General features: G+C 40.0%; 1 protein-coding gene across 1 annotated transcript in view; it reads right to left on the bottom strand.

Annotated features, from left to right (window-relative positions):
• Positions 1–10,574, bottom strand: part of homer3b (homer scaffold protein 3b) — a 50,235-nt gene extending 39,661 nt beyond the window's left edge. Inside the window, exons 1-2 of the mRNA XM_083940426.1 lie at positions 10,357–10,574; positions 7,147–7,192 (exon numbers count right to left, since the gene is read on the bottom strand). Coding sequence (XP_083796552.1) covers positions 7,147–7,169 — 23 coding nt within the window. The 5' untranslated portion in view covers positions 7,170–7,192; positions 10,357–10,574. The remainder of the gene's footprint in view (positions 1–7,146; positions 7,193–10,356) is intronic.
• Between the last annotated feature and the right edge of the window lie 5,403 nt (positions 10,575–15,977).

The following is a 15,977-nucleotide window of genomic DNA, read 5'->3' as shown; positions in this document are numbered from 1 at the left end:
AAACCTGGAAAAACAGGGGAGACAGCTCTGCTGGGATCTGAGGCAGGGGAATGAGAGAGAATGGGAGAGTGAAGCAGCTCAGTCTGAGCTGCTTTCTGAAGTTTCATAAATCCACTAACCATCCTCTACGTTGTGGCATGAAGCATTGAGATAGATTTCTAAGTTACACAGGATGAGAGATCTGATGAAATGTCAGACTGAGACAAACAAACTGGGAAGCCTTCTGCTGAGCATGCAAGCACTTCGTCAGCCTCACATCCATACAGATTAAATACTATTACCATATAATATAACAACAGTATTTGGCTGCTGCCTGCAGGAAAGGCCATAAACTGACTTCTAAGACATCTCCATCTGGACGCACTGGAAGAACAGTATGAGAGCTGAGCTTTCAACATGGAGTCATCAGAGAGCAAGGAGGCTTTAATCCATTTCCTCTGACCTACGAGGCTGCGTACACTGCACGTTTCAAATCACTGCTCGGACATATCTGACAACAGTTCTGCAACAAAAACCTTAACTTAACTTAAAGAAGTGCATGAGAGGACAGGATTATGCAAAGACTCTCAAAGGGGAATTGGTTCAACAATGAACGACACTGTCGATCAATTACACAGCTAATCGTTGCAGTTCTACTCTTTAAGGGTTTCAAATAAATTATTTATTAAAAAGAAAGAAAGTCCCAATCCGAGAAAGACAATAGGGCAGTCTGACCTGATGCAGATAGATTCAGGAAGAGAGCATCCACACTGGTAGAAAAACTTGGAATTTTTCTCTGTAGTTCAGAGTTCACCCTCTCTGTCTGCCATAGAAAACGCAATTTCCCTTTGATGATGATGACACACCACTTAATCGAAGCTGACAGCTGGTCTGCTTAGAAACACAACAGGACCCTTCCTGACCTGATTAGACTAAATATAATTTGCAACACAGAGCTCCATTTTCATCAGAAATCTAAATAGAAAGGTATTGCGACTTTTTTTTAGAAGTCTGATAGCAGGTTAATAATGCAGGGGAAAAAAGAGTGTACACAGATTCCTTAGGAGTATAAATAAGGTGTAAATTACTATGATGCTGTTATAACCACACAGCATGTAAAGATCACTGTTCACTCGCAACAAACAACAACAAAATACTTTAGCAGCTCTGTGGGCGCAGCTGAGCCCAGAACCAACATCTCGCCTTAAAGCTGTAATCAGTGAGCTCAGACGCTGAGTGGCCCATCATCACTGTGGGTGTCCGAGCGCAGGAGGGTGTCTAAACTCCTTTGTGAAACAGCGCTACCTGGACAGACGGATATGAGCAGTAAGGTATGAGGCTGTATGTAGGGTTGTTTAACAGTTCTGTTAAGCCAAATCAATATTTTACGTAGGTCATCATCATGACACAAAAAGGTATTAATGAATTACTTTTTTTTTTTCCCTGAATTCCACCACTGTTTTAACGTCACAGCGCTGTGCATTGTCATTTTTTCCCATACAATAATTCTGCAGATCTATGGAAATTGTGAAGGCAGTGGGACAGTCTTTAAAAAGGTTAAAATCAGCACAACTACTGACACTTTCAACCCACCACACAGTGCTGAAGTTCTCCTGAGTAACACACAATGCAACAGTTCATGATACGAAAAAAACAACACACAAAGGAGTATCAGTCGTTCTTAAACCAATTTAAATTGGATGCAATTTGAAATATAAACGTGACTTTAATATTTTCATACTTTCATACTAATACCTTAATTTTTGATAATCATATGAGTAGAAATTAAAAACAATTTCAATGTATTTTTTATTCAGTGTCTAGTTGCCACCACACAAACACACACCATGCTTGTGCTGTGTGTCTTTGCCTCAAGCCATCACTTTCTAATCCTCTCACTGCTTCTTCTTCATCTTTCCTCTTAACTCCGGCCCCCTGAAGCTTTTGATCTGTGAAACAGAAGCTGCAGCCTCCGTCTGGCCCTGCAGCCTGACCCAACCAGACGCCTCTGAAGTTGAGAAAATACTCCTCAAACTGCCCATAATGGAGCTCTATAAGCTCTGCCTGCTAAATAGCCCGGGGGTAGGTGATGCTGCAAGACTTGCCAAAATTCCTACGGCATATTTTAAAGCTGAATGTGAAAAATTTGAAATAGCAAATCAGAAAACCTGCAGGAGATCTGATGAGGGGGAAAGAGGTTAAGGTTCATAATGGAAAGTATAGGTAAGGATAATTGTTTTCTATAAAGGTCATACAATATCGTTGCATATAATAATAAACAAGAACAACCAGCCATGACAACACACACACACACAAAAACAAACATTCAAACAAACAAATTGAACCGCAGGTTACCGATATTATTCCCTGTAATAGAGAAGCAGTAAAAAAGGAGTAAAAAAGAATAAATAAATAAACAAGTAATCATTGAAGTAATGTATCAAAAACAAATTCCAAGCCTTTGCAGCCTTTAGCTTCTCTAAATGTGATTTGATGCTTTCCCCTGTTTGAAATCTCTCTAAATTAGGCATCTTTTGTGCTCTGAGCACTTGTGATGGGCATTTTTCATTAGCTCTTGACATTATATTATAGGACTATGTGCTGAATGTCAAGTCTAGTCCAATATCACAAATTTCACATTTTCCTCAAGGGACTTAATCTCTACGGTATACAACAACCTTCATCCTTAGAACTTTGGTTTGGATTAATTAAAAAAAAAAAAGGGAAAAGAACAGAAACCTTCAGCAAAAGGATATGATCACATTTTCCAGGTCTGTCTTTAAAAAAAATACCCACATGTACATTGAAATGGTTTTTGGTCACTGTAGTCATCCTGTCCATATTGACTGTAAAGAGATTGCAAAAGCCTTGTGCATTTTCTCCCACTATCACTTTCATTAAATTTGCTTTTTAAAAAGGGATCTCTCCATGGCCAGTATATGGACAAGAGGAACAAAAACTGTATTAATGTGCATACAGATGTGTCCTGCATGTCAGGGTTCGAGACACAGAACCCAAAATTGCTCCAGATTGCTAAATGTGAATGGCAAGTAGCATTAAAGCATCTTTAGTGAAAAAGTCCATATACCAGTGCTCTTACACTGCAGATGTAACATAGTGAAGACCGCAGATGTACTTTATGACACTCTTTTTTTCAGTCACCTCATGAAAGGTTTATCAACAACTAACATGAAATCATCCAAGTCAAGTATCCGTCCAACTGTGAAAAGCAATATGTGCCATTGTAGGTGACAATGTGAGAACAAAGGTTATCTATAGAAATGTAAAAGTAAAGTAATATAAAGTATACACAGGTTCCCACGCTCAGCCTGTCAGGTTGAATAACATGTGTTGACCCAAAAATAAATAAATAAAAAACGAGTAAATGCCGGCTAACCACAGCAAAGCATCATTTTTCGTGTGCATTGAGACGACACAGAACTGGAACTCTGCTGTGGTTTTTACAGCCTCTGGGGACTTCAGAAAAGGGTCTTTTTTTGTTGCTTTTCTTTTTGGCAGTTTCTCTTTGTTCCTCTCAAAAGCATTTATGGGTCTGCTTCCTCTGACCTCTCAGAGTAAACCACCCCACGTGTCCACATTCCTGAGCAAGCGAAAGTGTCTGGTCCAGTCCGGCAACATGACACGCTACAACTACATACCGAAATAGCATGACGAGGAGAAACACTAACTCATACTGAAGCTGCTTAACAAGTCACCATATCTGCAGCCAAACATATGCACTTCCGTTTTTACACTGGAAAGCTTTGGGGTAAAACAAGGAAGAAGAAGAAGGTTGTCAGTTTTTCAGAAGTCTACCAACTCACCGAGCATCTTCTACACTCAATGACAACAAGCCTTTTCACTGGCAAATTAAATGCCTGAAATGTGAGCACTGTTTGTGTTGAAGGACAGCACGGCACTTCTCCTATCTGAAGGTCAACTCATCTGACTGATAACTTCTCACACGGTGAAGGGGACACAAAGCTGCCATGCTTTCTGTATTCAGGATATAAATGAAGGTCAGAGAGAGACGGAAAAACAATTGATCTTTTGTCTCGATCCTAGACAGCAGCACAGTTATTACTTTCTTGCCACTAAAACACAGTGAAATGAAGCAAACAGTAAGAAAGTGAGCTATGATAACAGTTTATTCATGCAACTATGGATGTCTCCAAAACAGCAATTAAGAAGCTCTTCTCCCCACAGAGCAGCTGGTTCTCTGGTCAGTAGGAGGACGCAGGCGCTGCACAGCTTTTATGGCGCTATTGCTGCAGATTAACTGATTATGTTCCTGGTGACAGTTTAGACGCCTCTCTGCTGCAGAGGGAGGCTGCACAGTGACGTCAAGACAGATTTCTACAGTAAATGAGATGATAGACAGCAACATCATCATCCTTCCATATGACTCCTCTTTAATTTTATAGATATGCAAGCTGTGACATACTGCGTTTCAACAGCTGTAACAAGTGGTTTCAAAAAGTGATGACCTAAACGGGATAAAAATCATCTAATAAAAGCAAATTTCAAGCTGCTCCAATTGAATTAAATGGTATACACTTCCTGCCTCCTAGTTGGACGTGGGCTTGCTTGAAAGTGTAGTGACCTTCATGTGGTGGGATGAAAGGTAATATGTGCATCATTTATTTATCATCTTCTGCTTACATTAGATATTTAACAGCCATATTTAGCATCACAACAAAAATAATTATCAGAGGCGTTTGTGGACATTAGTAGACCTTAGCTTAGCTGTGTTCCCAGGTCTCGAACAAAGTTAATTTTCTCCTGGGTCAAATATCTACTTCAGTGACTATGGGGCTATGGAAAGGTCTAAATCAGTATTCACGTCCGCTTCTCCCATTGAATTCAATACATTCAGGACCTGCTGTTAGACTCCTAAAGAGGTAGGGCAGTGACAAAACCCATGCACGTGTCAGTGTAAACAGGGAGCACATTGTCTAACAGTACTCTGCAGTTGAAAATGGACGTTGAAGAAAATGGGCGTTGGAAATAGTTCTGAGGAACAACAGCAACTGCGAGAAACCGATCAAGGCGCTAATTTAATCTGCAGTGAGCAGCAAAGACACAGGGACTTGACTTGGGTCCTGAGGAGTTGAAGCATTTGTTCACTGACAATAAACTGTAAATACACTGCTCTGCTACATTCACAACGTTACTGATAACTCAGTTACTTCACACTCAACGCACCGTCGCTGTGAGAGTTCATGTGTGAAACGCTAACACAGACAAGACAGTTCAGCAGCACGGGCAGAAATGACAGCAAAACTTATCTCAGTACAGGTTTTCCTCTCTCTCACATTAAACCCTCAATCTCTTGAATACATTTCAAGCTGTTACTTAAAGGAGTTTACCTTTCTGCCCGCCCAGACTAAAATGCAACCTGAAGCTCAGCAGCGTTTTCAAACATCTCTGTTTTTTCGGGGCTCGGATGCAAACGCCTGCAGAGTAGCAAGAACTGCTGAGAAGATCATCAGGGCATCCCTACCATCTCTGCAGGACATTTACCAACCACTGCAGAGTGGCTTCATCCAAGGCTCCACTCACCCCCAACACAGGTTCTCAAACTGATGTCCTCCGGCAGGCGATACAGAAGTTAGCAGCGTTTATCCTCAGGCCGTCAGGCCGGAAATCACTGCCCCACCTTAACACACCTGTCACAGACATTTACCCGCCGGCTGCTCAGATATTTCTGTATATTGTACATAGTGTTCTTCTTTATTATGTGCTATTTATTTCTTTATACCTTGTGTTTCCTTGTAAACAACAATCAAAGCGAAAGGCAAAATTGTGCAGGGAAACTTGTCTTTAAACTGCATATGACAATAAACGCTTTGACTTGACTTTGATCTTCTAACTTTAGACAAGAAAGTGAAGCTTTAAATTCCCAAAATGTTAAACTAGGATTTTGGTTGATGCGAACTCTTTTGTTCATCAAACACTGAAAAGGTTTAAGCTATAAAATTATTTTTCTTTTTAGCAAACAGTAGCTGTGTTGAGGTATGTATCTAGAATGCAGCCTGCTGGTCTTCAACCTACCCAAGTTCAAACCATACACACACTCCACTCCGCTACAGCCAAACAGCTTACTACACCCGTTACTACGAAGGGTTGGACACGGCTACCGCTCAACAAAATCCCGACTGTTTGCTGTCCTGCCTTCCCACTGACATCAGGACAGCAGAGCCTCTACAAATACTCCATCACAGACTGAAAACACATCTGATCAGACTTCACCTTGGCCCATAAAAAATAAAAATAACTCTCTTTCTTATTGTCTAAATATGAAGCAGTTCAGCATATTCAGTTAAGTTGATTACATGATTCTTGCAGTTTCTGCTGCTGTGCCCACATGGTTGAAAGCACACAATTCAAGACTCTTTGGATATAAGCATCAGCTAGATAAATGTAATGTGTCCCTTGAAGATTTTTGTACTTCCAATCCACTGCATGTCAGAGGAAAACATTTAAATTGTGTGCATTCAACCATGTGGGCACAGCAGCAGAAACTGCAAGAATATACCGTATATATACATATACTGTACATACATACATACATACATACATATATTTGAAAGTTGTTATTAAAAACATACAATTTATGAAATACAATGCACTGTTTAAGAGTTGAAACAATCCAACAGTATGTGGAACAGTGGCGCTGCAATGGAGCAACCAACAGGGGGATGATGTGATGAAAGAGACACCAGACAACGACAGCAAGAGGAGGAGAGCGTGCTGACAACATCTGCACATCATGACAAGCATGAAACCTCCAGTGTGAATCTAATCTTACAGTAAACAGTGTTCATAGATGCTGGGGAAGGACAAACATTATGGCATGAGATGAGGGTGGATGTTTGCTGAGGTAGGGATGGGCGGCTTGATCCCCAGAGTACCAAAAGTACAGATACAGATGCTGTATTCTTGAATATCAAAAGAGCCAGAGCATAAAGACACAAAGGCCATTTCTCAATTTCCTAAGTCCAAAGTCCTTGGTTTTTGCGCCAAATAAAATAGATATTATTAAATACTAGACCACTGATGGAAGGTACAGGTACCAAGACCAGTGTCATCTGAGATCAAAAACTTGAGTTTATCACCCATCCCTGCCATGCGGATCCACAACACAGAGACGACGTGGGTTTGTACCTCTCTCGATGTAGCGGGAACATTTTACAGCTCGCGGACAACTCCTCTGCGGCAGAACAAGAGGAGAGAGGATCCAAGTTACACGGTGAAAATATCTGTGGAGTGTCAGGAATTAGACAGTGAAGAAACTGCTGACATGAAGCAGCTACACCTCATACCTCAAGTACGCTGAGGTTGAAACTGAGGCTATCTCAATATTAATATACAGTATATCACAATATAGCATGTTTTCTGATAATAGAATAACCACATGGTAAAGACTATTTTTGTATACTCCTGTGTGCATTAAATGCGTGACAAATGAAGAGTATTTTCTCTTTATTAAGAACTTTAGTGCAAAACTAACAATGTGCCAAGATCAGAACGTGGTTTCATTGTCCATACGGTGTAAATATTGCCATGATGCTGTTTGGTCACTGTTTTTTATGCTGTGATGGAAGCACTATAGAAGAGTAGCATACAATACATTTTATATTGTTTTGGAGTTATATATCATGATATCACTTGGATTCAAATATGCTTAAGAATTGAAATAATCCATAAAGAGAACAGAATCTTGATCACAGATTCCATTGATAAGATAAAATAATAATAAACTATCCAAATATGGTAAAAAGCTCTTTCAAATGTAAAACACCAGCCAGTTAACACACTTCTATGAAAGAATGAACAAGGCTGTCTGAGTCCAGAGGGTCCTCAAATGCATCCAGGCGGTCCTCTTTAATTCAGAAAATATGACGTGTCCACTGTGTGTTTACCAGGTATTTGCTCTTAAATGGTCTCAGCTTCTGATATTTAATGTATCCTGATGAATATAAAGTTGCTGCAGGTTGTAAATAATAGAATCTGTCATAAGCCTGTTAGAGAAAATAAAAGATCTCTATTAAATAATGACTCTCTCTCTCTCTCTCCATCTTATTACATCATCCATTTGCCCATGGGCCAGCTTGTGACAAGGCTAAGTACTTTAAGACAAGCTGTACACAGTATAAGAGCACCTGTGCACCCACCACTCATTTTATTTATGGACGTGAAGTGGCTCTTAATCCTGGTGCTCGCTGCGGTGAAGAGTAGCTCCATACTGTCTCTGTCTCTAAAGAGTTGTTCAGTTGTCTGAGTTTGAATGGTAACCCCACGGCTACATCTATGAGTTCCTTCATGACATTCATTTGGACCAGGTGATTGATCTCAGCTGCGTCCAGTCACCACAGAGGGATGATGCAGAGCTGACGTCTGGTCCGAGTTGTTGGTGTAAAAGCATCAAACACAGGCCATCAAATCAGACGTTTATGGCAAAGCTACTGTCGAAGGCCCAGCAACGAGCAGAAAGTGCCAGTCTGATTCAGATACATTATGCACTGATACCACTTTGTCTGAAGTGAGAAGTGCCTGGATACCCTCTGACAGTTGTGTGCTCAGGTGCTTAAGAGCTATGTGCAGTCAACTCACAGATTATGTGTCTGAAATAGGGACGCAACGATTAAATCGATGAGTTGTCTACTACTAAATTCATCGACAACCATTCTGATAATCGCTGACTGAAGAAAAAAAAGTTTTCTCTGATTTCAGCTTCTCAAATGTGAATGTTTTCTGATCATTTCCTCCTATGTGACAGTAAACTGAATATATTTGAGTTGTGGACAAAACGAGACATTTGAGGACGTAATTTTTGGCCTTTTGGAAGACTTAACATTTTCCAACATTTTCTGAAACCAACCAACGAATCGATTAGGAAAATGATCGACAGATTAATGGATGTTTGTAGAAAATACGGGTTAGTTGCAGCCATAGTCTTAAAGTTCTTCAGTCTCTGTAAGTTTGGAAAATGGAACTCACCTGAGAGATATTTCCTAAGAACCTGCAACATCCAGGTGGTAAACTTGGAAATTTGACTTAAGGAGTTGCTGAGGACCATCTGAATGCACCAGTAGGTTCTGTCACAGACGCAAGTTCAGCCTGGTCTTAAGGAGATTTGAATGACACACCTCTGTGGTCTTTTTGTGGGATCCAGTGACTGATTTGTAATGCGGCTTTTGTTACAATTTGGGGTGAGCAGCAACACTGTGCTGCAGCACCGTGCAGTTTCACTCGTCATGGACATCCCAATGACTTCACTTGAATTTTTCAACACCTCCATACATAGTTTAAGTGGTAAGTAAGTAGAGCATAAGACTTTAATAAAACAGCATTTTGAAAACAATGTATGCAGTAAAATAGGCTACCTTCTGATAGTTAGGTGTATTATAACATGCCAAACTGGCCAGCAGTGTAAATTTTCACTTTGAAAAGGGAATACTGGCACAACTGCATAAATAATGAAGTCTTCCAAAAATATATCAGTCAACCCCTATTAAACATAACAGAGTACTGAGGATGCACTTATACTGTTCTCCAGCAGTCATTTGAGCAGCATCTCAACCACTGTGACACAGGCCTAGAGGAGGCTGACAGCATGGGCTGTGGTAATGTGAGGAGGTGTGACTGACACACACACACACACACACACACACACACACACACACACACACACACACACACACACACACACACACACACACACACACACACACACACACACACACACACACACACACACACACACACACACACACACACACACACACACACACACACACACACACACACACACACACACACACACCTAATGAGATTAGGCACATCTTGAGGAGCAGGATCAGGAGCTTCCCAAAGCAAAGTCAACGGGGATCCCCTGCACAACCTGGAAGTTGTCCTGTATGTGTGTGTGTGTGTGTGTGTGTGTGTGTGTGTGTGTGTGTGTGTGTGTGTGTGTGTGTGTGTGTGTGTGTGTGTGTGTGTGTGTGTCAGCCAGAGTTAAATGTAAAACATGTTAATTTGACCTTTCTACGGTCACACGTGTCATTCAGCTGTAAACGGACATCAGACTGTGTCGAGCTCTACCGTTCACCAACACACGATTGCTCTCTCGGTAATGTCTATCAGACTGTAAACAAAGAAAACGACACAGTGTCTGGTGTTAATATTCTGGTCGAAAATCTTTAAAAGGAGAGAAAAACGAAGGCTCTTGTGTAACCGGACCAAACAGCCACTCAGAAAAATCCCGCAAGTCACCACAAAGTTCACTTTTTAAGCATTTCGCCATTTGAACAAATCCCTTCCAGGCAGCGAGAGTGCGCTAACTGTACATTTAGACACAAATGTCTAACTTACCCCATGCTCCGAAGACCTGGATGCTGTTTTTTGGGGACCGAATTCACTTTTAGTCCGTTTTTCCTCGGTTTACAAACGGAAACGGATTCGCTTCTTGCCTGAAATCCTGGGGAAAAAAGACAAATCACTTCCGACTCCAGATTCCCCCGGTTCCCCCTCCAGTAGTACTCCTCTCTTCTTAAGTCAGTTGTTGTACTCCAGCCTGTCTGCCTCCCTTTGTCCGGGGGTTTCTACGGCGAACAACACCGCGGATCTTTCGTCCCCGTGCGTAATTACGCACTGTGAATCTTTTTGGCTCAGTTCTGCGGGCCGGAGAGACGGAGGTACGTCGATAAAATGTTGGCAGCAGAATGCCTTTGGCTCAAACCTCGTCCAGGACTTGTGATGTGCTTTCCCCCCCGCCTCTTTGCCAGATCACACTAGGATCCCATTCAACGCTCGGTGGAACCGGGGAGCCTCTTTAGCGCCATCTAATGGCCACAATGCAAACTATCAACCCCCTCTTTATCCCCACTTAAATGTCACAATGTGAAGTACTGCATGTGAAAATGACCTCAGTGAATATTTATGCGATGCATCGTATTAAAAGCTTGAAGCATTAGAAATGATTGGAAAAACAGAAGCCACATGGCTGTTTTTTGTTGCGTCAGATGCACAATCCTGCACCCTCTGTCTGTGTTGATCACGTTAAATCAGATAATATTCTCTATAAAGCTGTTTATAAAGAGCCACATCGTAATCATATCAAGTACTTTGATGGCTCACACAAAATACATCAACAGCCAAATAAATATCCTGCTGTTGATAGGATTAGAAAATCTATAAGACTGGAAATCCGTTTGTAAAATACCACAAAGCTCAATAAACATTTGCATTCAGTCCCTACAGGAATATTAATTAATATAATGATTTTATTCATAAGGCAGTAGAGCAAATTTCACAGCAATGATTATGTAATCACATGAGTCAGTGTAAATTATCTCACTGAAGATCACATGATGTTAAAGATAGCGAAGGTATTTCTTTAAACAGAGCTGTAGAAAAGAAACAGATTACAGAATGTTGCACAAATGATGCAGAATATCAAACTAAATAAAAAAAATGATGCAGAACATCAAACCAAAAAAAATGTTTTGAGCACATTTTTATGTTCTTCTTAAAATCTAACTTGATCAGACAAATATCAAACATGCACTAACATTAAAACGCAACACATTTAAGACATTGCATGATTTCCCCCCAAATACATAAAATATAGAATAAAGATAAAGATAAAATACCAGTTTAATGTTATGACAATATCAAAGCCCAATTCTGGAAAATGTAAAACTTTCATAGAGCTGCTAATTGGCAAAAACCAAGACAAGAGAGCATTTCACCCATTTACTTCTTATTTAAGCTTCACAACTTTCCTTAAAAACAGTTGAAATCACTGGTGTGTAGCACTGAGAAGAGCAGGAGCGGCACTTCACCTCATTAATTCATACAGGCCACAGTTTAAAGTCACCTCTGATATATTATAAACCACTTATTTGCATGAGTACAGGGTGAGCATGGGAGAGCAGAGCATCAAATGTAGTGGAAGAGCGATGGGAGCAGCTCCTGTGCACTAATCGAGCTGCTCAGTGGCCTGTTACAGCGATGCAGCCGACTGCCGCTCTGTGCTGCAGGGAGGCAGCAGGGAACATCAGACCTGTGCCTTTCATGCAAACAACCCTCCTGCTCATTTAGAGACTCTTCTCAGCCGGTCCCAGGCAGTTTGCAGCACAGCTGGATGGTCTGGGCAGGATGGAGCTGAACCTGCAGGCCTCTGCCTTTAACACTAAGGGTATTAATCACCTCTGGCAGCCCCACGGTGCACACACAGATGGGTCTTTTTGGAGAAGATTTATCTTCTTTTCCAAGTCAAGCAGTGGCTGAATTAAACTCACACTCACTGTGGCAGACCTACATGGTGTGGCAAACAAGGCATCATCTGCACTGGAAATACAATCTAGACAAACAATCAAATCTTACATTGTTAAAAATCAAAAAACAAAGCTTGTTTGCAATTAATCTTCAATCTTATTGTCTGGACTAAGTTAAAATGAAGAAAAAGGGTTTGTGAGTGTAATCCTTTTGACTTTCAACGCCTCAAAACAACACATACAAATCAGCTTCATAAAAATCAGAAGGTGCCTCAAGCCCAATTATTTCAGGTCATGTGAGGGAGAAGATGATTAATCGTTCATTCAGACCAGCTGGAGACTTGTACAAGGTAAAATGAAGGACCGTAGCAGAAAAGGAAGGACACTGAAATTATTCTAGGATAAGAAATAAATATGATTTCTATAGGATAGTTTTTCAGCAGTCCCCTTTTCACATTAAAATACACAACCTGACACCTGATCCATCTGTCTCAAGGAGAATGAGGTTTTTTAATGACCTGAAACTCAATCAAGCGTGTGTGAGTGGTGAGACTGTAGGACAAGCGATCTCTATCGAATGACTGAGAGGTTATTCTCTGTGGATAAACAGAAAATAAGAAGGGAAGCCATTAATTGCTTTTCCTCCCATATGTTGCTATATTTTCTGTTTCAACAACTATAGTGACCTGGTTAAAGTGGGCAAAAGGGAGACAAAACACAATTATTTAAATAAATGTAACCAAATTAAATTAAAATGTTACCCTAGTTAATTAAAGTTTGGGGCATGGATATCAGTAAAGTCAGTTCATGAGTAGAAGATGTGGATGTGAGTGTTGAAAATATGCATAAAAGCAAAGCAAAGAACTCAAGACAGTAAACTAAACCAAACAAGCAGGTGCCTGTAGGGAGAAGAGAGCGAGAGCTGCACCGCAGAATTGTTTATATAACCGGGGAGAACACCGGCCATGAGGTGTTCAGGTTACACCAACCATCACCTGCCTAGAGAACAGAAGACACAAGATGACACAGCACGGGTCATCATCACACAAATAATAACAACTCATTTTGTCCACTGACCAAAAGACACAAGCAAATGATACAAACAGGTGCATGGGTTTTTGCCTGGTGTGCTGCAGTACTGAAGGTCCGACTGTGGAGGTGTATGAGTGAACGGGTTAGTGGCCATTTGATCAACTGCACATTTGTTTGTGAACATACAACACTAAATCACAATATCATCTTAAATTGAAATGACAAAGCCCCTCGGATGCTGTAATCCTGTAAAAACTAGCTTCACGAAGTGTCCACCAGTGGTGAAAGAAGTACTCAGTAAAAGTAATGATACCACACTCGAAAGTACTCTATTAAAGTCCTGTTGATAATTAATGATAGACTAATGTAAATATCAGTTTAATGTTGCAACTAATAAAGGTGGGGCTAATTTTATTTACTTTATATACTGTTGTGTTGCTTAATCTATAACAATATAGTGTTATTTCATTTTTGATAATATGTTGTATTAATAATCTTAATCTGTAAAGTAACTACTTACTAAAGATGCCAAATAAATGTAATGGAGTAAAAAGTACAGTATTTTCTCTGAAATGTAGTGGAGTAGAAGTGTAAAGCAGCATAAAATGGAAATACTCAAGTAAAGTATAAGTACCTCAACACTGTACAGTACTTGAGTAAATGAACTTAGTTACTCTCCACCAGTGGTGCTCACACGGTGAACGACTCTACCAACTTCTAACATGAGACCATATTAAGTACTTACCCAATGCAGTCAAACATGTGTGGGTTTTTGGTTCATACATAAAGGTGGGTCAGCCTATCAAAGTATGCGACCAAAGTAAAACTGTGGTTTAGTCAGTATCACATTCTATATTTCTCCTGGACCAAAAGATACTTGTTTCATCTTGTGATGATGGGTCATATTGAGTTTGCTGAGTGATTCACTTCTCTCTCTGTGTCTGCAGGTGATTGTTAAAGCAAATTGAAACACCTGAAGTTATGCTGAGAGATTTTACTTTAGTTCTTTTGTTAAATTGCTTTCATGCACCTTTTCGCAACACATCAAACACATCAAACACTACTGACTCATCCAAATAACTTTTGTTATGCTTAAGCACTATAAATAAAATGGAATTGGAATCTACACCTAACACTTAATTCATCCCACTTAAGTTAACTTTACTTAACCCTATTTTTATTTATTTATTTTTTAAGTTAGTTTTGTTTCAACTTGCATGGCGAGTCTTCTTGTTGTTGTGCCCACATGTGTCAGGTCAAAACCCTGTTGTAGTCTAGGGTCAAAATGGTCAAAACAGGTTTTTATAATTGTTTATTTTTTTACAGTATTGTTTTATTGTCATGGCAGTTAACAAGGACACGTGCTGTTGCCTAGCAACGATTTTTAGGAAGACAAATGTTTCAGCTGACAATGCATCTTTGACTTTTAAATCTCACACGGTAAACCCATGATGGCCTGCGTCCTCCTGCCACCTTCTTTTATTTACTTTATTCAGTAATTCAAATGTCCGTACATTGCATGTAGTACAGTTAGACAAGTGAATCCATTAGTGCATGCTTGTATGTGGAAATGGTCAAGATGGTACCAACCATAGACATAAAGAGTAGACGCCTCATCGAACGTTGGGCCTATTGGCGCTGACGAGCGGTGGAGCCGCCATCTTGGCCCGGTCGCCCGCTCCACTCAGTGTAAGGACAGGACACGGTTCAGCGTATTTTAATATTCACAGTGGGATTAACAGTAATAGAATATTCTGATATATGATATATGTGATGTATGATAGGTGTTTTGCAAACACTATAAATATAAACACAACAAGAGAAATCATTTATAGAGTATTAATAGGCTATATTTCATACATGAATACATAAATCTCTCTCTCACTCACTCTCTCTCTTTCTCTCTCTCTCTCTCACACACACACACACACACACACAAACACACGCAAGCGCACACACACACACACACACACACACACACTCAGAGAAAATTAAAATACATATAAATCAAGAGTATCAATACAATTAGGTCAGAGAGAGAGATGACATTTTGGACACATCTAAATACAAGTCAAACAGACACACTTTCATTTAAAGCACTAAAAAAAAAGCAAGAGCCGAACCCTATATGTTAATAAATATTCAGAAATGATCCATGCTCTGCCAGTCGCATAGTCGTGGTAGTGGAGAGGAGAGGGAGGGTCCACATTTGAGCGAGTGTGTGTGGTATAAAAATATATATAAAATTTTGTTAAATCGATCATTTTCACACTGTTTTGTTCTTGCACAGTTACCAATTTGAGTGTAGCTCTAATTGGTAAAGAAAGTGATGTTGTAGGAGTACTTTGTATAGTATCTAAAATGACTGTGTCCTTTGTTTTTAGGCAAGGTCTAATTATGTGAATGTCTTCTTTATTACATATTTTAATTATGTAGTAATTGTATTTAATGTGCAAACAAAAACACGGGGCATAGTTCAGTAATATCCATTTTAAATTATACAAACCATTTAAGATTTTTCCTTAGTTAAATAAATGTATGATTTTTTCTTTTCAGACTGTTTCAACTTCTCTGGTACAACTGAACTAAAAAAGCCTGGACTCATCAGTTCTGGTTTACAAACATGTGACGTTCGTCCTGCTTTAAGTGGAGATGTGGAGAACCAAGTAAAAATGTATGGAA

The sequence above is a fragment of the Echiichthys vipera genome, assembly GCF_963691815.1.
Source record: "Echiichthys vipera genome assembly, chromosome: 3".
NCBI lineage: Eukaryota > Metazoa > Chordata > Actinopteri > Perciformes > Trachinidae > Echiichthys > Echiichthys vipera.
Note: the sequence above shows the minus strand (reverse complement) of the source record. Positions and strands in the feature narration are given on the sequence as shown.